Source organism: Tinamus guttatus, unplaced genomic scaffold, assembly GCF_059628265.1.
Source record: "Tinamus guttatus ecotype Peru unplaced genomic scaffold, ASM5962826v1 Tinamus_guttatus_pri_ptg000224l, whole genome shotgun sequence".
Lineage (NCBI taxonomy): Eukaryota > Metazoa > Chordata > Aves > Tinamiformes > Tinamidae > Tinamus > Tinamus guttatus.
The window spans coordinates 37,866-60,435 of NW_028288758.1; the positions used below are offsets into that span (position 1 = coordinate 37,866).

Here is a 22,570-nt window from a genome sequence, read left to right on the forward strand (position 1 = left end):
TCAATGTAAATTAAAAGCCAGACAAGGAGCACTCTCCAGCCTGCATTTACGGTGAGTAAGTGGGAGGTGGCTGGAGGACAGAGGAGATGGTGGTAGTCAACTAGACTAGGCTTTCATAAAGAGTTCAGATATTTCTCAACAAGAGACTTGGACACAAGGAATTTTCATCTTTTAAATAGATGGCACTATTCTCTAGCTCTTCGATGTTTTACCGCCCAGTCTTTTCGTTATTCCAGTTCTCCCACTTGGCTATCACTTGTTTTTCCCAATTATTCAACCATTATTTAGGGTATGATCCGGTCATGATCCGATCTATTTCTGATCACAGTCAGTGGTCAAATAGCTACTAATATTAATGGTCAAAACAGAACATATCTGTGGAATTACTAATGGTGCCTTTTTAATCACTACTTGCTTTTCCTAAAGTCTTTTGAGTTTTTTTACTCAGTTCTGTAACTGAAATGCTGCCTGCAATCTTCTTGCACTTGCAGTCATTTATAACTGCTCTGATTTCATGCTTTTTAAAGAAAACTCCGTCAGATAAATAAGTTTACAAACGCAGTCTATATTTTCAACAAAACAAGCCACTAGTCACATTGCAAATAAATAACCCCATAGCTCTATGGCTTTCCTTTGAGTCACGGGCAGAGAGCAACTACAAGCGAGAAACTCACATAATAACTCAGAATAACCCACACACCCACACTCCATGCGCCCAAAGAAGATCATTTCCCAGCAGACATTTGTGGACTCGTTACTAACGATCCAGCTGCTAATTTAGCATCTGCTCTTGCTCTCAAGTTACCATCAGGTCCCTCCCTAACTCCCTTCTGCTCTGAATGGGCAGCACTCACGCATGGCTTTGCTTCTTTAAAATGCAGGGGTATATTTAGCAACAGTAAGCAACTTCACCGCGATAAGCGGGCGGGAGGTGTAGCTCAAGTGCACTAGGTAAATAAAAAAAATTATCACTCAAATTAACAAGAGACAAACTTATCAAAAACAAATTGTTTCTGACTTGGTCCCTTCAGGAAAGATTTGAAGGAAAGAAAAGAAGAAGCTGTGCATATCAACTTCTTCCAGGAAAAATCTCTCCCAGACGCCGAAGACAAATTGTTACAGGTTAGATCAACTAGAATTTCTTCACTATGAACACAAAACATACAACATATGCTACATATATTCCACTATATAAATAATCTCAAATTTCCAGATATGTTTTTGTTAGATTGGATTCAGATATTAAAATATTACTTTAAGCTTAGCTGAAAAATGAAACTGCCACCAGCAAAGAAAAGCTTTGAGCCTTCACTCACAATTCTGCCAAGTTACCACATGAAATGCTGTCTGCTCTCTGTTATATTTAATTTTGGTCATTAAAAGTGAATTCCATGACTTGCCTAGTAATATTACAGAGTTACTCAACAGTCACGTGCTCTGATTATTAATAAGTATGAAGTAGGATGAAAAAAATTAAGCTACTGAAGTGCTAAAACAATACAGCTCAGTTTACTGAGTACGGGCATACACATTGAGTTACTCTGTGATAAAACAATTCAATGCAGTTAGGTATGAAATGTTTTTTTAAAAAAGGAAGGCCTTATTCACTATGAAAAACAAGTGTTATTACCTCTCAGTTCTCCCATTTAAGTGTTGGCTGAAGTATTATTCTACTGGAATACATTTTTATGTGCAAACTGTAACAACTGCAGCACATAATGAACTACAGACTCATTCATATAGAGACATTTATTTATACTCAGACATGGTAAATGAAGTGATGCCAATATCTAGATCTGTAACCAGAGGTCATATGGCTTAGTATCAATTTTATGTAATTACAAAGGTGTGTATCAGAATACACTTACACTGTTTAAGTCTGAGAAGAGCTGGAACCGGACTAAGTGAGAACGAATGTCATTATAGTCTACTTAAATGCTGCCTATGAGTCTAAGCCTAAGGTTTTACAAACGCTTCTTCAAACATGCTGGTTGCAAAATTTACAGGCAACCATGTGAAAAGCGACAAGTATCATTATACTTAGACAGACAAAATTGCTCTTTTGTGATATTTTTTCCCCCCTACAGCACATGAACCCCTGGTTCAATAAATCCAGGGCAGGAAAGTTGAAGACGTCAGGAAAACAAAACAAAACAAGAACCTCCAGCTCTGATCAGCAGACCTGGTTTAATCTTCAGCACATACCCCCACGCCTGTCATTTAAGAAAGTTAATTTATACAGATGGGCACTTCTAAGCCTTTCTACGTTCACATATTTGCAGTTGCTTGCAGTTATTTGCAGAGTTTGCTCTCTACATACTCTGGGTTCTGCCGGGCTCGTGGCCTTGCAGGCCACTGCCAGCAGCGAGGCCACCGTCCGAGTCGGCCGAGGGCTGCTTAAGCCTGCGCAGTGAGTCTGAGCCACGTCCAGCGAGAGGACTGTGCAGCCCAGTGCAGCAAGGACCGAAAAGCAGAAGATTGTGCAGGTGACACCTTGGCCAGATGATCAGCAATGACAGGGGAAATTTATTCAAACTGTTTCAAAATGCAACACCGGGATGGCAATAGGTATTCTCCAAATACAAATTCAAGAATGTAATTGTCCTCTCCTGTCATGCTGCAAAAATCAGAAACAAAGGGAGAATTTTAAAAAGCTAGAAATAATAAACTTGACAATCGAAGGGTAGTTTCATTTTTCCCAAGTGATTTCTCCATACGATTTCTATTTATTCCGAGTACAAGAGGGACATGCTTTCAGACAACTTTAGCAAAATGACAAAGACTCGAACTCTCCGTCTTGTGAAATCCTCATGCGCCACTGCCAAATCTCAGAAACACACTGTGTCATAGGCACTGAGCGATACAAGACTATATAGAATTTCAGCAATTGGAGTCTGCATCAAATGTCAACATGGCTGCACTCTATCATGCAGTAATAAAAATGGATATCCTGCAGTCTTCCTCCTCCACAGGCTTTTGGAGAATCAGAAACCACCTCACAAATTTTTTCAACTCAGTACCACTTCCCCTCCTCCAGCCCCCCCCCAAGTAAAGTACATTTCAACAGGACACAGTTATCCACACACATCTTAGGATCTGTAGCTTGCACTGTCTGTCAAATTATTATCCTCGTAAATACATCTAGCATGTAGACATTTGCTAGCTGTAAACGGACTCCAGACCAGTTCTGGAAGGAATGCCACAGTTGTACAGCCCAGTGGGCATTTGACTCCTGAAGTAAGATCCCATACAATAGCATTTATTTTCCATATTAAACAATTTGCACAAAGTACAGCTTTTACATCTTCTGCCTGTGACTTGGTAAGAAAGTCAAATGTAATTCATCTACAGAGCAGATGAATTTTGCATAGTGTGGTAGAAAAGCATCTACTTACACCCTAAACCTTCCTTGTATCTCTATCCTGCAGTTATCTAGACATATACTACATACACAGCCTACTCAGGAAAGCAGACAACTCTAAGGAAAGCTCTTATGGGGACCTCGCTATGCCTATATAGTTCAACTATGAAAAACTCTTTCTTTCTGGGATAAGCACTATGGACACTTGGCAACAAATGAGAGGCATTTCAGAAAGTATAATTTCAAGTTCATCTGGTTGCAAAAGCTTTATAAGGATTTTCCCAAGTACTACGAAAGTGTGTACCTGGTTGCTGAAAATGAGACAATTTTTCCTCTCTCCATTGCATAAATATACAATAACAACTTACCATGACATTCACTCTTTTTCTTTCTATACCTATTGACGGTATCCTTGCTAAAAGAAAAAAAAAAAAAAAAAAGGCAGCACAGAAAGTTAAGAAAAGTAGTTTATTTAGAGAATTTTCCCCTTAACTAAGTCTTGGTGAAAGTAATTTAACCCAGGAAAACCCCTGCTGCTGATATGGGGCTTTGTCTTAATACAACACATACTTATGAAACATTTACAGATACTTGACTACCCTTGCAGGCAGCCAGGTGCTCAACAGGGCACGAGGGGTTTTGGGGCCATCTGAGCTCTCGCGTTGGGCTCTCCCAAGCAACTCAGCCCTTCCCCTGCCGGACTGAGATGGCGAGACCGATGCAGCCTCTGTGCTGCTGGCACCTTCCTCAACCATCTGCTCGGGGCAAAGGGATACCGCGTCCTCGCGATCCATTGGAAAGCAGAGGCACAAAGACAGCCTGCAGAAAAGAAGCAATGGGATATATTCCCCTTTTTGAGGCAGCCTTTTTAGGTAGGACACATGCAGCATGCATCTCTACCATGGGCTGACGGGTGTCACCTGTCCCAGGGTGGCAGGGGTGGGCTCTGCCACATCTGCCTCCGTCACTGTGTGCTATTCAAAATACTACTCAAGCCTGGTGCACACACGCTATTTGCGTTAAACAATTTAATATTTGAGATTCTGTACAACTGTTTATATTATTATAATAAAGGTACATGGGAATTTGCATTAAAAAAGAGTGGCCAAAACCAGTTCCATACACCACTTAGTAAAAAAATAGATTTGCACACATGCACAAAAAAGAAAAAGAAAAAAAAAACCCACAGTGCTGCCAATTTTTTTCCAGGGGAGCGTAACCTAAATTGCACAATATGAGGTAGCTTAAGATTCCTTTTTCCACTGTTTCGGTACTAAATGGGATTTAAAAATATAAAATTATTCTCAAGGAGCAAATTAGTATATAAATAATTAGAACTGCATTGCAAGCACCATTTCTTTCCAACTTTCTCTTTATGAAAAATCAAACAGCATGGGGAATTTACGGTGCTTTTTGTGGCACGAAACCCAAGGTATCTGTATAAACAGGTTTGACACTCGAGGCAGTTTTCTGTTTGTAAAGCGTTTTCCAGTAGACCTGGCTCTCATTCCTAATAGGAGAAAGCACGGTGTTTAACTGCCAGAATGCCAAAAGATCTCGTTCCAAAATGACTACAGCTAATTTCAGAATAAGTAACAATAAACAGCAAACCAAGGCTGAGGTGGGCAGGAGTCTTAAATGAGAAGAGCATGAGGCGGCATCAAGCTGCGGGCTTTCCGGAAAAACAGTGGTAGCACCGTGTGTGACCTCGTGAAAACAATAACGGGGAGGACAGCAACCATGGACCCCTTTGCCCTTTGGCAACGCAAGCAAGGTATTGTTCCATAGGGTCTTTCACTGCAAAACACTGGTGGAAACAAGGTGCTTTCAAGTTGACTGTAATAAAAATAAAGGCAACAGCAGGTAGAGATGGTAGAGCAGAACAGTAGGACCAGGGGAGAGTAGCCAAGCCCACTTCTCCTCATGCTAAACGCATGTTAAGATTTAAAACTGCTGCAGAGTGAATTTAAGACAAGCAGTAGCAGCAGTTTTGCATTCAACACTTGGCCGGTATTTTTGCCATGCTCTTTTTTGGACAAGTGCAAGCATCAGTGCCAACAGAGCCCAATAAACCACAAGCACAGACAACCTCTGAGTCTGCCCTGCCCCTACCAGTCATTCCCTACGATACTACATCAGCAGCTTTTCCAAAAAATAAATTTAAAATAAATAAATATCTGGTTTGACTTATGTATAAGCCAGGAGGTCACCCATCAGATGGTCTAAATTTAAACAAAAGAATATAACTGAAGGAGGAAAAAAAAAAAAGAAAAAAAAAACCTCTAATTTATGATCCTGGCATCACTGAGTGCTAAAAACCCCACTGAAACAATGTTTATTAATCACACAAGAAAATTACTAACTAACTAAAAGCAAATAATTACACTAAATAATAGCTTTCATCCACTGTTGTTTGATGACTTCTGAAGCTCATGACTTGTCTTCCTCAGAAAAATAGGATCTATATTTCTTAAAAGAGAAATTTTGCTGGTATCTGACCATGAGATTGAGTACTAGTTGCAGAATAACTGAGCACCTGGGTCAACAAGGTCTTCTCTTGTTCCTTCCAAAACCATTGAGAATCATTAGGAGACTCCACCTGAGTTTGATTAAAAGGTAAGGAGAGATGCAACTTTACCTTGGTAATGAGGCAGCTCAATCACCAACATATAGTTCTTAGATTGTGCTTAAATCTGCCTTTCGAGATCATTTCAGAAAGGTGGTTTGATCTACAAGCCTTAAATTGAAAGGGAAAAACAGACCAACCCTAAAGGTATTATTGAAACTTGCACAGTAACTTTTCATCCTCTTCCTAAAAGTTTTATAAAATCCAGAAACCTTTAAGATTAAATACAGTGTCATACTTAACCGGAAATGAGGTATACCTATTGTCTTTTTTATTTTATTAATTTATATGTTTCGTTCTGGCTTCTTTATCCATCACACATGGGTATACCTGTATTTATCTCAACAGAAAAGCTAGATCCAGTATGAAGAAAGCAATTTTGTATTGATACATGTTCAGAAATAGTAGATTTTACATAAAGATAGCAATCTTTGACTGGCTAATGTCAGGGCCGAAGTAAAACTACCTTCCTATAAAAGTCTTTATTAAATTCTAGGATGGTGCTGAGGCAAACGACAGGCAAACCTTAGAGAAGGCCAGAACAACAAGTCCAGGCCCAAGGATATACAGAAAGGAGAGTCTATTTCCCATTTCTCTCCCTCTAGACAAGGGACATCTGTCCAGGGAGTGAAAGTAAACAGCAGTAAAAGAGAAGACAGGAAATGAAAGACTGTGTCTGTCTAGAAAACCACAAGATTATGCACCCTGGAAATCATAACATTATTTTAGCATGCTCTGCTGTTCAACATTGCTGCAGGATGACCAAGTGACTCTCCAGCGCAGCACAGGCAGAGGAACGGAGCAAAGGAGAAGTGAGCAAAATAATGTCAGTGATTATAACAGCAGCCATTCAGCAACGTGATCTGACCTACTTGTAGGTTTACTTAATGGCCTTGTGGAACCAGTCACAGGAACAACCGAAGGTGTCAGAACACAGAGATTTTCAGGGCACCAGAAGCTGAAGATGTAGGCTAGGACCTGAGCTAGGTATCTCTGGCCAAGCAGAGAGTCCCACATAAGAGGCTTTTGGATCGTGCACGCTTGCCAGAAGCAACGCTAGCACCGTGACGAGCCCAGCGCGAGCACAGAACACTGTGCTGACACTGAAACATGAGCTACACCCTCAGGGAACCAGCAGCGATTTCTCTGGCATCTGTAAGAGTGGAGCCTTGGTACCAAGTACCAGCAGAGATTACTCAAGAAAAGGGGAAAAAATAATACATAAATAAATGGCAAAAATCTGGAGTCGCACCAAGATATTCTCTCATCAGCATTCAGAGGGGCTGCTCAGAAATAAAGCGCTGCAACAAGAGAAAAGCAGATAAAAGGAGAACACAGAAAACAGGGATTCTCCCCCTGCAGATTTGGCTCAAACTATTTACTGATTTTAGCAACTCCTTTCACGGCAGAGACGGAAAGGACGACATCGGTGCACAGCAGAAACAGCCACGCAATCCTCAGTGTCTTTACCAAGGTGGTGTTTTTGCTGCATGTGCAAGAGATTTCATCATAAACTAAAAATACATCAATAAATAAAAAGGCAGCAGGAACAGTAAGAAAAGTGAAATAACGTTTTATTCTAAAACAACTCCAGATTATTTCAGGTCTCCTTTTTGGGATCTGCTAGAGAGGACAAAATTTAGTTCTTACTAAACTCCCAAAATAACGCCAGGCAAACAGCACAAAGAAGAAAAAAAACATTTTAAAGGTTCTCGGACAAAATTCACTGCTGTGTTTGCCCTTGTTAACAGGTTGTTCCCAAGGAACCCCAAAGGCAAAGGGGGAGTGTTCCCTTTGAGGCAGGCCCTCACTGCAGCAGGCACGAGGAAGAAGTAAGGGCTTTCTTATACAAAATTCACACAGATAATGTGAAACTGGCCTCTCTATACATCTTGCCTGGAGAAATCAGCTTTAAGCAAGCTGACTCTATACCCGGCAAAGCTGCTCCATACAAAGTCTTGCAAGACCTTCATGCAACCCTTGGAGGCAAACATGGTCTCTCATCTCCCTTGCATCATCCCCTCACACCCACATGAGACACTGCGACTAGAGAGACAGCACTCTCACCCCACACCAACAAGCCTCCTTTGCAGAGGAAAGGGCTCTGGCAAACTAACTGCAACAGCTCTCTGACCCCCAAAAAAGGTACAACCCATCCCCACTGGTGCTCTAATATTAAGGCCTTGGAGCTGCTTTGTTGTCTATTACAATGAAAACATCATTCTCAGGAAAACTCACATCACATAATTATACATGCTTCAAAAATTATTAACAAAAAAGCGATCATATAAATAAAAGCATTCATGGTCTTGGAATTAAAGACAGCAAATGACAAAAATAACGTTCGAGAATTCAGAAAAAAAATCTCATCAACTATCAGTGTTACTCATCTTAAATCTCAATGGTATGCAAAAAAGAAAAGAAAAAAAAGGATTTAACATTAGTTTGCAAAAAAGTACCAATACAGTTTTACTCTTCTTGCTCAACTTCACAATAAGATTTCGGTGACAGTTGACTAGATCAGCACGCATTTATATAAATAAATCTGACACACAGCAAAGGAAAACAGATAGATTAAATCAAGAATTGTATGCTGTTTACTAGTGGTCCTTGCTGTGAACACAAAGAAATACTCATCTGATCAAGTACTTCTGGATTGGTACTTGCTGTTGAACTTCACCTTGTGGCTACACTTAGAACACTGGTAACGTAAAAACATAGTTTTCTTGCTCAACCTCTGTGCCTGTGGCATGACTTCACATGGTATCTGTTTATTTTATTGAATAAAGGAAGCTTCTACTGTCAGCACCAAAACCCAATCTGGCTCGGAAAGTCTGAATTTTCTTCTAGCCTGTGTCATTTGTAGCGCCTACTAAGGAAACATGAATTTCAAGGCAACAGCCCCAGGTGTACCCACCAGGCTTATCTTTCTTTGTTTCGCTTCTTGCTTGAGGCAAAAAGGGAAAATCTGAACTTCTGGGTGGCAGTGGCAATTTTGTGTAGTAAAAGTCACACTAGATTTAACGCTCCACCTTGCCTGCCACAGAGCAGGTCAGTAGACATACGTTTTCCCATAAGCAAGGTCGCTCATTTTTGACGCTCAGAAGAAGCATTAAGACCAAGTTCATCACTGAGCTAAAAGACCAAGATCGTCACTGGAATTGGCCACCAGAGACTAGTGACACCTGCCCATGTAATACACTGAAAAAAAAAAAAAAAACAAAATAAAAGCAAACAAAAAAAGAACCCACAGTTTAATGCTCAAATATGAGGTTGAATTTACAGGAACACAAGTAAAAAGATTTTTTTTTGTCCAATAGACACTCTCATCCTGGAAACTACAGCAATAATAAAGGAACATAAACAGAAAAACGTGTTCAACACCTTTCTTTCTCTACTTCTCTATTTACTCACAAAGCTGCTTATCTGGCGGGCCCAGGAAACACTGACAACATTTCTGGTGCAGAAGCCGTAAAAACAGGTATCAGAAGCTGTTGCACCGTCAGAGCGACCACAGCACTGGTCTGCCATGCAGTCTGTGACTCACTTTTCGCATTCATCAAGACCCTGGCTGACATTGCAATGCTGAAACTATGACAATAATACACTATTCACAGGATCACTTATTTAATGACAAGCCGTCTGGCTCACTGGGCAGCTAGCAGCTCTGGAAATACTCTATACAGTCAGAAAATTAATATGCTAATAGAGGCCACGGCTGCCATTATGTGGAATTGCATCTACTATGACAAGATCCTTAAATCACAAACGTATCTGAAAGCATGGGTTTGAAGTCTTCTTTTCTTTTTCCCCCTCCCTCTCTCCACTCCCAACTTCTAGTGCAGAAAGCAGTTTCACACACTCCAGAAAAATAAATTTCTCAAGACCCCCTGAAGCCCTTGCAAGAAGCATTAAAATGTGAGAGCTGTCAACTTCCATGGAAATCACAGTAACAAAGCGACACAGAGCACTGTACTATACAGAACATAATCTCTGCCAGAAAATCAAGTGTTTACTGATGCTGACAGAGTAGCTAAAGAGTGAGCACAGGGCAATACTTGTTAGGGCACTGAATTGCGACGCAAGAGGAGCGAGTTCCTTCCCTGACTCTGCCACAGGCGTCCTGGCTGCTTTCAGAGCGAGCTCTGTGAACATGGCCACATTTTTGCCCATAAAAAAAAAAAAAAAGGAAAAAAAGTAGTTTCTCAAGTCTTTAGCCCAAATGGATTTTGTTAGAAAGCCTTCATTAATGCCTGTAAGGCAATTCAAGTCTATGATAAGAAGAGACTAAAAAATATTTAAAATACTTAAACATTTTTTAAATATTATAATATTATATTTAATATGCCATATTTAAAATGACATTTAAAATGCTGTATAAGTTTAAGGGTATGCACACATATTCAAAAACTATCATTCCTTTCACCCTGGCCAAAGTTATGGGTGCACTCTTATCTGAGTTATTCATCAAAACATCAATATGCTACCTCTGTAGCAAGACTAAAGAACTCCACCCAAACCACATATTTACCAAAACGACTTCAAAATAAGCATGTCCAGAGCATTTTGGTGGTTTTGTTTTTTTTTTTTTTTTTTTTTTTTTTTTTTTTCCTGATGGTAAGATAGGTAATATCATCTAAAACTGCACCCAGAATGCTTTAAATTGTAATTCACACACACACCACTGCCAACTTCATCTCCTCCAGCAGCCTGGAAATTCAGTGTACCCGGTGAAGCTGGTGGCCCAGACAGGATGACAGGTAAAAGCTAGCACATGAGAAGATGGTGCTATCACCTGGGGAAAAACACAGTGCTTTCATAAAGACAAGCAATTTGACCCACATGCAAAGTTACAGGAGAGAGCGCACTGAGGGGCGAAATCAAATTGGAATTACAAGGAAGACACCAAAAAGTAATATGGAGACAAGCTGGAGCAGAAAAGAGACAGTTTCGTTTCATCTAACAGTGTCAGAAGAGGTGAAGAAAAGAGAAAGATGGAGAAACATAGTGGACAGCCACAGGAAAGAAAATCATGGGAAACAATTAAGCAAATAAGGAGAGTGCACTATCATGACTATCTTAGAAAGCACAGAAGGGAGCCTCTAAGCCACCTCAGTGCTCAACTGGGGAACATCATCAACATCCCTGGAAAAAGAAAAAGAAGAAGAGGGGAAAAGGAAGATGGGAGAAATAGGGAAGCAGAATTCCAAAAGCAAGGCTGTCAGAACTGGACTGTACAGCATTCATCTCGCCATGCGGCTTATTCTTACAAGTAGCTTGCTTATCTTCAGCAATCCTGGGAGGGAAGGAGAAAAAAAAAAAAAAAAGAGTTATGTCCATACGGAAGTGCAAAATACAGTGAAAATTGCCTTGTTTTGTTTCGTTTGTTTCGCATAATTGTAGGTGCTGTTGCATGAGTTTTATTTAATGTGACCTATCTCTGCTGGCACAAAAAGAAATATGTCAGATCCAAACTGTTTGAGAGGAGAGGGCTAGTGCTGGCAGTGGTGCTAGAAAAGAGATTACAGAGAAAATGTTTGCAGCTGAGATACATATAAGCAGCTCCACCTGACCATTGCCAGAGCAGCCTAAGCACAAACCAGGACAAAACACCAGGTATAAGGTCAAAAGCAAAAGTGTTACTATTTTGGCGAGTTCAAAAACTAATGTCCAAAATAAGTATCACGCTATTAGCCCGCATTTCTGATTGAATTCACTGTTCTTTGCCATCTGCTATTCTGCACATTACACAGAAATCTCACATAAAGCAGGTGAAATGTGGGCAGCTTGCCCAGTTTTCCAGTTGCTCAAGATTTTGGTTTAAAGATTGAATTACTTCATTAGTTCTGTATATCCTAAATCCTGTGACGCCTGGACACAAGTTTACCAACGCAGACAGACTAGTGTGCAAAAAATACTAGCATTTTAGTATTCTATGGCAAATGGCTCTCTTTGGGCTTTTTTAAAATAAAGTTTCCATATAATATATGGTAAGCATACGCATACATATGCATATGCATTTTGTGCGTAGCATAAGCGCCAAGAACTTTTTTTCCTTAGTTTAGACGTGCAGTTTCACAAAATAACCTGCTCGACCATGTGGGCTAGGCATAAATAGCAGCAAAAAAGTGTCTTAATTCATTCTCTAGCTGAGGGTTTGCTTTCCCAATTCTACCTGCAAACTCTGCTGATGTTCCACAGCTTTTTCCTGAAGTCACTCCAAAGCAGGTGCCACTAGGGTGTGCGCACTGCTGTTTGCTAAGGGTTACTGTAAGGGCCTGGGACAGAGGGAAGGAAGCTAAGCACCAAAAACAAAGCTCCTACACATCTTTTTTAAATATAGAGACTTTTCCTGATACAGTGCCAACTGCTTTGCCCAGGGCTACCCAGGAGGTTTCTCTGTGCTCAGAGGAAAAGGCACGGAGCAGCCAGCCCCTGATTTTGGGGAGATATGGAGATGCTCTCAGCACCCGCCAGGTGAAGATGCTCAACACACTGCAGGATCCCTAACAGAGGACCAGAACAGAACTGATCCCAAAAGTCCTCGTTTTAGGCTCAGCTCCTCTGTACCACTTCAAACGGATGTACGCCAAGTTATGGCCAACAAATTCACCAATCAGATGTTCGAGAAAGGCAGAGACACTGCCTCTGCTCTCACTAACAAAATGAGTGCAGGTGCAGACACCAGGGCACAAGGGAGCACTTCCCTCTGCTGGCACCTGCTGCACAATTACAGAAGAGGAAATTCTTCCTTCTTCTTTCTGCTGCTTTTCTTAAATTCAACCTTAAAATCACCCTAAATTACTGTTAATTAAATGAAACACTATGAAGTCCATAAAGCTTTACAAAGCTCATACCTAGCAATTAGTAATAATAAAATTCTTGGTAGTGAAGTATACCAAGAACTGTTCTTGAAATTGAGAAATGGGGAAAACCCTGTGGCACCATGACAAACTTTTGCCTTTGCTATTTAAACAAAAAGAAAAAGAAAAAAAAAGTAACCTGCTTCTAATGCACAGTTGTCAAACAGCTGTGCCATGAAATACATGTTTTCAAACTATCTGCACGAGACACACAGCAGCAGGGTCTCTGTCCTCCACACTGCACCAAATGATACATTAAATTTGCTCACTGTTTAACAAAAGAAATTCTTAACACAGCTATTAATGATTTACACAGAGACAAAACAGCTCTGCCTAAATTTTGTCTAGAATTGTAAAGCTGCACTCCTTTTTAATCTCTTGCTTTTATAAATGCAAGCTAAATTAATCAATAAGATAGAAATTTATACTGACTTCCCCTCCTGTGTGAAGGAATACGCTTATGTCTTAGTCCCCTTAAATTAAATGTTCCCCAACAAGTGCCATAGGTGCAGATCACCTTGGGACTTACAAGGGATCCAAGAGGACTAAATGAAGCTGTCTTCTTGACACATTTGCCTGGTGATAGGAGATTTCTTCATTGACCGAGTAAAACCTAGATCCCCATACCCACTCATTTCCAGCATCGAGGCTAGTAATACTGGGAAGTTAGGGCTGTACCAGCAAAACCAGCACCAATGGCACAGACTTTGCCAGACTGAGAACACTGAAACTCCAAGTAAAACCAAGAGTATTTCAGCTCTTAACTGAATTAAGGTAAAATATGCCACCTTTCTTTGCTAATGCATATGACAGCTTTGCAATCAGGCTCAGCAGGAACAGATTAGCACCCACTCTGTACTTTACATGATCCCAGGTGCCCCTAAACTTGAGACTAAATACATCTTATGCCAGGTAAGGAACAAGGCAACTGAAGTTTAACACAGCTAGTTTTTACACACTCTAATTTCTGTCCATATATGTGATATCAGAGTCTGACTGTGCAACCCACTCTAAGTCTAAAGTGATAAAAACTGACTATATAGATGCCACAGACCTTTGGGTAATAAAGCCCCTGAGATTTCAGAGGCTCTCTCCAGTTTTTATCTCCAAGACGCACGAATAATGTGGATTTGTGTCCAAAATTGAAACTTTTTAATTAATCTTTTGAAACCTAGCAACCAAGACAGGGCTTTTAATCAACATTACATTTGGGAAGGATGAGTTTTTATTACTACAGCAGTGGCATTTTCCCCTTCATCCATCACTGCCCGTTCTAACTTTCAGGTTACCCTCAGAATATCTCCCTCCATCCCTCCCTTCCATTAAACACAGAAACTACGGAAACAAAACATATCAAAACTGCTGTGGTCTATCAACTCGGACTTTGAAGCTGTCTTCTATGCAGCTGGCAATGAATTTATCACACAGACATTATAACCAAAAAGAAAATGGCAGAGCTTCTGAGCTGATTGCCGCCCTTTTCGATATGTGCAGACAGGGTGAAGTAGAGCAGTAAATCGTTAGGAGTAGACAGCGCAGCTCTCTAAAGGTGCCCAGCTTCTCCTCGGACAAAAGAGACCACTCAGGACTTCACCTCGGTGCTGCATTTCAGTGCCTAATTAACTGCCTGATTTGCAACATTATGTTCCATATTTATTCTTCAAGAGCCCCAAGTCAGGCTGCGTGCGCTATGGGTCTGGCATAGCTATTAAATAACTGCCACTCAAAGGGAACTTAGAGCAGCAGCCGGCCCAATATGCGTGCTCACCACCACAAACACACAGAAGAAAAAACAGAAAAATTAGAAGAAGAAAAAAAGTCATTTTTAACATGAGAATGCCATTTTTTAAAGTGTTTTTCTTTTTTTCCCCCTTCTCCTCCAAGACAACAGGGTAATGGGGGTAAGGAACTAATGGCTGGATCAACCTTTCCAGGGCACCCGGCAGCACTCTCTTTCCGCACGCACAGAAGAAAAGCCAAAGGCTCTGCGCAGGGGCAAGGGGGCACCCGACCAAGGCAGAGCTTGCAAAACAAAACAAATAAAATAAACTTAATAAAATAAAAGCCGCAAATAAATAAATAAATAAATAAATAACAACACACAGAGCCACCTGCGCTTTTCCAGGCGCCGCTCTTGACCACCGACGCGCACCCGCCCGCGGCAGCGCTACCTCGAGCAGCGCTACCTCCAGAGCGCCAAGCCGGGGAAACAACCCCGAAACAACCCCAAAGCAGCCCCAGAGCAACCCCCTGCCCCACCGCGGCCCCGCGGAGGGCAGAGCAGAGGCTCCTTACCCGCTGGGGGGCTTGCCAGCCCCCGGCTGCAGCAGCGTCTCCATGGGCGGCCGCCGCTCGCACGGGCGCCCGGTGCGCCAGCGGGGCGAAGGTCGGCGGGAGGGAAAAGGACGAGGGGAGGCGGTGGAGTTTTTTTTTTTTTAAAAAAAAAAAAACACGGGTGTAAAAGAGGAGGCTGACGCTCACGACCCAGCTTCTTTCCCCGCGCCGCCTCGCGGGGGGGCAGCAACGTCCCCCTCGGGCGCCCCCGCGGTAGCAGCAGCGGCGGGAGCCGCCCCCGCGGGGCAGCACCGCCCCCACCCGCCGCCGCTCCGCGCCGCCCGGCCCTGCCGAGCTGGGCCGAGCCGGGCCGGGCCGGACCCTCCTACCTGGGGGAGGGTGCGGGGAGGGGCGCCGCGGTGCTCCGCGGCGGCGCTGCCAGCGCGGCCCCGTGTGACCGCCCGCGGGGACACGGTGGCCGCGCTAGGGCCGGCTCCGCGCCCTGTCCCGCCTTTGACTTTCGCAGCTCTTCTCGCGTCCGAAACCAGCGAGGGCGGCTGCAGGCGGGAGAGCGGGGATCCCACCGAAGCCGGGGCCTCCCGGGAGGGACATTATCCCCGCACCCGGGAAGTAGCGCTCGCTTCCCTCTGCCTCGCAGGGCTGTCAGCTCGCTGCAAGGCAGGAAAGCAGGGCAGCGGAGGGGGCACTTTGCCATCTCAGCGCGCTGTTTCCCAGCCATTCACCTGGCTGCCGTGTGCAGGAGAGTGCCTGCTGCACGTGTGTGGAAGGAGAGCGGGGTGGAGGCACCTGCCTCGGCAGTTTCTCTGCACCTGGCCTCCCAGGAGAGAGCGACTGGCTCAGGCAGTGGGAGATGGGAGCCAGTTGTGTGCATGGACCAAAGGGTTACTCCGGTGAGTGACTGCGAGCAGTACAGGGGAGCGATCCCCAACTTACCCCTTGCCGTGGCTACACCATTGGCAGTCCCACAGGCCACTCTGTTGGTGATTGCCCTCTTATCCAAACCCTTCTCTCCCTTCAGCCAGGTTTTCAGTTGGTGTAGAGAGTCCCTCGGCCCACCCAGCAGTGTCAAGTGTCCAGCAGGAGCACAAGCAGCTCCTTTAACTCCAAAAAGCAAAGGGAAAGTTCCTCCTCAGTTTGGTAAATCAATGTTATCAGCTGCATGGAAACAATGACTTTGCTATCTGTGAGAAAGTGCCATGCCAGGCAGATCGCAAATCCTTGGAAACATTTAGACGTTGGATTAATGCACCAATAACAGAAAGGAAAAAAAAAATCTTTTCTGTACTGTGTGAATGGAAGATTCGATAAATCTTGTCCCAAGGATTTCGCGTTATGATCACGATATCTGATTTTGTGCGTCTATCTCCATGTGTAATAAGACGATTTATTGTAATATAGTCATCTATAATTTCTTCCTAACGTCACTTTGACTACTTTAGGTCTGTCCCCTTTATTCCTGGCTCTGCTTCCCAGCGGGAAGGAAAGTTGTTTTCTGTCCCTTCTCAATACCTTCCAGAGGGCCTAAGAGTAAGAGAGACAAGTGATTCCCTTAGCCTTGCTTAAAAGAACAAAAATACAAATTCATAGAACTCTAATTTGCCTGGTAAAAGTGGTAAAAGTGTCTGATACCTATTGGTTCAGTAACTGTGGTTCAACACTTACTGAGTTATATGAGCCAGAGTAACAAACCAATTGCCTGTTCTTAATTTGCCCCGTTACAAAAAAGGAAAAGGCTAGTTTACACATGTATTTTTGCAGGTGGAGTAGATTCAGGGTGTGCACACTATCATTTGAAATAGCACGAAGAGTGAATCTAGTAAATTGTAATTGAATTTCATAGCTCTATTCATCATTTACTTATTCATCTCCCTTTTCTCCTCCTAAACCCAAATGTATGCTTTCCTACTCTGGAATATATTCTAAGGCTGCACCAAATGCATACAGGAGCCCCAGGCTGTTCCATGACTACATCCAAAGAAAGAGCTGCGCTGCTCCATTTAAAGCATTTAAAACCCCCAACAACTTCCCCTGCCTTGACTGAGATTTCTGCTATGCAGTGATATACCTATATGCCCTTATATCCTCATTCCAAAGGTGTGCTTGGCCTCTGTCCCACCCATGTCCAACTTCTCCCATCGGTGCCTCACGCTGTCCTATACCCTGCTCTCACTGCTCCCGATCTCTGCTGCCATTAGGTCTTAGTGCAACCACCTCACTGCCTTCCCTGCACATCAGCAGCTCTGCTGATGACCCAGATTTTCTACCCCTCTCCTACTGGCTTCACCATCTCACATCAGTTCATCCTAGTAGGACTGCGTTAACATTTTCTGCATCGTATTTAGCCAGCTGAAGGTCTGAGCACAGTAGCTAGAGCCACTCTTTGTGGCAGGCCATGGGCATTAGCCTTTTGCAAGGTTCCTGGAAGCGGGCCCAATTCTCAGGATTTCTAGTGTGCACTGAAATTTCCACAAGTGGAAGCTGTGTTAACTTCTTAGGCATCAGGAACTAGCCCTGAGAGGGGCTGCACAAGTATTTGCAGATCTCAGGAAATGTCTGAGATACTGAATACGTGCGGTGCCACCCAGGACTGATTTCTTAATGGCTTCCAGTCCATACAGTTTCATGACAGAACCTCTCCATTTAGCCAACCTACCAAATATATATCCTAAGAAATTAAGGCATTTCACTGATAACATCTTCCCTATGAAATACCTTACCATTGCTATTAAACACCTGAGAAAAGAATACTGTATTAATCAGTAATTCAGTTTCATATTTCTGCTTTTATCCAGTCTTCAAAACATTATTCTGATTTTCTTGACCTTCACTGCTAAATTATATTACTGAATCAAACCTTTTGAGTCTACATTTTTTTGATAAAACTATCTTGCCATGTTTCAAGAAGTTTATTGTATAAACTTAAGTGAACATGTAAAGAATCTAGTTAAAACAAGTCCAATACCAAAGACTTTTTCTTTCTGTCATGTAGCAAAAAGAAGGTAAAATTAGGTCAGTATTAGCCAATATACACCAGTTATCCAAGACTTTCCTCTAATCTAGCACAGTTTATATCCTTTGCTACAACTTAACTGCTTGAGCAGCATCTTAGAATTTGAAGCCATTTTTCAGTTTAAAGAGCAGAACAAAAAATACAACAAACCTGATTTTTTAATAGGAGAAAACTGTGAATAGAAGTTACTTAATATGGGCAATTTTAGTTAACAGTAAATATACATTTTTGCCACATAAGTCCAACTCTTTTTTCCCACTCTGGGAAGCAATCTGGAAGTTGCCGTTTAAGCCTTATGTAAGACAGTGGATTTGCTGTACTACTGCAAAGTTCCTGGCCACATAACACAGTTGGACCTATGTGGCCTCAAGCTCATGAAATTCTTTGATTTTCCTATCCACAGGAAAAAAAAATGGAAGGGAAAATCAATTTTCTAGGCTTGTTAGACTCCTGAGTCCCAGAACTTCCCACCCTTCCCACTTCCCACAACTTCAACAAGTTGTTTTGGGATTTAACCTTATAGGTCCTATTGGTTTTATAAGAAGCTTAAAATAGCCAGGAGAAAATTGTATCAATTTTGGAGAAGCCTGTTGGAAAGATACAAATCTTTTTGAAAAAGTAGTAAGTCATCGCTAGTCCCTACGATGCTAGTGTAACATGATCAAAAACAAGCGTCTGAATTTGCTTTAGAAAGACAGTTATTTAATGCTTAGGGGCACTCAGGGGGGAACTGGACCATGCAAATTGTCCTTGGCTCTGTCCACAGTTGCACAGCAAATCACTGACAAGTGTCTGGGACGTCTTTTGTTTCTCTTACTTGTCTAGCACTGTGTCTAGGAGCCTCATTTATGACTCAGTACCAAAGTTCACAACACTTCGGAGAGAACAACAACAAAAAAAAACAGTTCCTGTTCTGAGAATCTAAGGAACTGCAATCTTATATCTCTCTATGGTTTTAGAGATTTAATTTAACAAGTCTGTGGTGTAATTTGGTCTCCGAAGAAAGAGAGGAAGAACAAATAAAGGTAGGATAAATAAATAAAGGATGACTGGATGTCAAAGAAGTCATCTGAATGAGCAAAGAGGATATGGACATAGGTTTTATATTATATAGTAGGTGGCAACAGCTGGGATCATTGTTACTACTTCTGAGCTGTCAGGTAATCACCTACTTTATACATAGGCATACTGAAGCTTGCCCTTGTCTGTAGTTATCTCCAGACCTATTCTGTCCTGAGACAGAATCTGAGCCTTTCAGAAAACCTGCTTTTATCTCCTGAAACTTACTGAAGTCAATCAAGAGTTTGGAGGATATTCAAACTCCTGGAAGAGGGAACAGGGACTGCACTTTATTGCTTGCTTGATACAACAAGCTGGAGAACCTTTCCCAGCCCTCACTTGGAAACAGCTGTTGAGGGAACCTCTGCTTCTGCCTCTAGAGCTCAGTGTGGGCTGGAGAGAGGTGGTGGGGAGAGAGTGGCTGCGTATCGCAGCCCAGCAGAAGTCATTTGATCAGAGCTGGCCAAGCACAAGTGCTCAGGACCTGCAGGACATATCTAGCACTGTCACTTTGGATGAAATCCTTACAGAGAGGCAGGGTGTTTTTGTGTTAGAGAGTATTTTGGGAATGTGATACATATGTAGGGAGAAAGGAAAAAAGCTAAACTAAATGAGTTTCTGTGAACTTGGCCATCAGGAAAAGTGGGTTGTATGCAGTTAAAAGTGGACACAACAGACATCAGTGTAACAGATTGAAGATGGTACATGTCTACAATGTGCTGACATAGTCCTGAATCTAAGAAGTGCAGACTTTATTTTAAAAACTGAATGTTGATTAAATGCTTATTCTACCATTCTTTCTTTATTTCCCCTAGAGTTTTACATATGGTTGCTCTTCTCTAACATTTCAATCAATGTGTTGGATGAATAGCCTTTCATAGCCACTGTTCTCTACCATGTGATTTTTTTTTGCCCAGGAATTGAAACACCAGCACCAGTCAGCATTTAAAAAAACACCAACGAAAGGGTAATTAACTGGATAGATGACTGGTCTCACTGAAAGGGTCGGATCTCTCATTCTTCAGCGTGGTCGTTTTGACACTTCTGAGGGAAAATGCTACTGTAAGATTCTACCCAAACTGGGAATAAGCTTTGCATGACTCTCACTCATCTTTTGAGTTATTGTATAAACCATGTAAGAGAAGGTAATAAAATTATCCAGTGGGGAAAAAAAAAAAAAAAAACCTTATTGAACAGCATGCCACATTATATGACTGAAAAAAAAAAAAAAAAGGCATTAGGACTGTCTTTACCAGCCTGCAAAATAAACTTGAACCAAAACAGGAGCTAATCTGTGTAAAAGCAGCTCTGTGGTACTGAACTGCGCAATGTCTCTCAAGAGTGTTGGTGTGTTGGTCAGGGTGACCTGCTTACACCCATTTCTCGTTGCAAGGGTTTTGCTCTTTGTTCATCAAGCCAAGGAGAGCTTGCCATTGCCAAAGCAGCATTTCGGAGAGGAGACTCATTGCCTCTCAAATGCCAGCACTGCTCAAACTATCCCCAACACTACTCTTTCCTCTACCAAGAATGCATTGTGCCATGGAATCTGTATTTCCTTGAAAAAAAGTACATCTTCAGGACCATTCAGCCCAATAGAGCTAGCAGAATGGGAAAAACAGAATTTAGATGGAAAAGTATTTGCACAGAAGCTCTTTTTCTTTTTCTGAAAATAGTTATTTAGATGTGTGTGAGGTCATAGCATAACACTTTGGAACGACACTTTTACAGTGATTCAGTTACAGATAGACTGTGCTTTTGTAAAACAGGGCAGGAGTGACATGGGGGCAGAAGGGATATTCCATGTAGTGTCTAATTCTAAGTGAGAAAATAGAAATCTCTATATAAGCTATTGACATGGCCTATTCCGCATTTTTCCCTATGCTGCATGCATTATGTGCACAAGAAGATGCGGCTTCACTGTATAAGCTACTCTGGACCCCTTCCTTATACTGTAATCCAGCTTTCCTTTGAACAAGAACTGTTCATGTTGTAAATAATGGCAAGGAGGAATGCCTTCCTCTGATAATGGCTTTTAAAGAAAAGCCAAGCTTCGGAGTGAGGAAAGTCACTTACAAAATGTTAGTCTTTGCAATGATTGCCTTTAAAAACCAGTTCTAAAGTGAGCTACTGAATACTTAATACCAGAGTTTCTATTTCCAGATTGCTATTTCTATTTTCCTATGTATAATATGGTCAAGCTATAATCAGAAGAATTATATCCACTTACAGCCATCTCTAAATATGTAGCACTGCATGAGATAAACTTTATTTTAAAAGTCCCAAACTATTTTATAGCTCCCAGTCTCGGGTAAAATTTCTCCCACTTTTAATTAGAAGTTTCTGTATAGCTTTTCAATGACATTTAGAAAGTTTCAATAATATCCCAAGATTTAATTTTAAAATTTCAAGATGGATAAAAAACTAACTAGATTTTGGAGATTTTTAATGGTCACTTAACGCTATTCTCATTTCACACTTGTATCACATCTGATGCACCTTAGTAAGGTAGTTAGCCCTGATTTACAGCAACATAAATTAAAACAACATTTAGTTCTGTATTTTTATCAAATACAAACATATACATACATATTTATTAAAAAAAAAAAAAAGAAAGAAAGAAAAAGAAGAGCAGTATGCTTGGTACTGCTATTTCCATTCAGTTAATTTGTTCATGGTGGCCTGACTTGAGTAACACCTTACGGCACTGAAAGGTTTACATCCATGTGAAAACTCACCAATATTACAGTTATGTTCTCTGATTCATTAATATAAATAGGATTTTCCAGCATTTCATCTCTAGAAGTTTCCATAAACTGAACATGGACATGAATAACTATGTGCTTTTAAACCATTAAATGTTCTCTGAAAGGCATACCTATAATGTATTCCCACCCCAAATACAGACTACATGAACCTGCTGTAATCATTGAGTTGTATGAGAAAGAGCATCCTTTAGGACAGAGCTTCAGTGACTCCTGTGACCACAAAGGTGTCCAGGGAAGTCACGTGAAGTCTGACAATGGAACTGCATAAAACCTTTTATCTAAATCAGACTCAGGTTACAAAAGTGCAGAGATAAATAAAGAAAAAAAATAGAGGAATTTTCACTGGGCATATTTGGATTGTCATTACGTGCAACAATTTATTTCTAACCACTGCCACAATTTTAGAGGGTTAATACCCCACCATCCTCCCTTCTGGGACCTAACCTGGATCTTTATAGAAAAGATGTCTTAACTCTCTTAAGACCATCTTTAATACATTTCTAAGGCTTTATAGTTTTACATCAAATAGGTGACAAAATACTTTCTTAGTTCTGTTTTTTCTAACATACCTTGAGATCAATCTTGTTGTTT

At 41.6% G+C, this 22,570-nt stretch overlaps 1 protein-coding gene across 1 annotated transcript in view; it reads right to left on the reverse strand.

The window, feature by feature from the left end:
* Nucleotides 1-15,260, reverse strand: part of LOC148594606 (protein cordon-bleu-like) — a gene marked incomplete at its 3' end in the record, with an annotated part of 52,421 nt that extends 37,161 nt beyond the window's left edge. Inside the window, exon 1 of the mRNA XM_088525167.1 lies at nucleotides 15,146-15,260. Coding sequence (XP_088381293.1) covers nucleotides 15,146-15,189 — 44 coding nt within the window. The remainder of the gene's footprint in view (nucleotides 1-15,145) is intronic.
* Nucleotides 15,261-22,570: the final 7,310 nt, after the last annotated feature.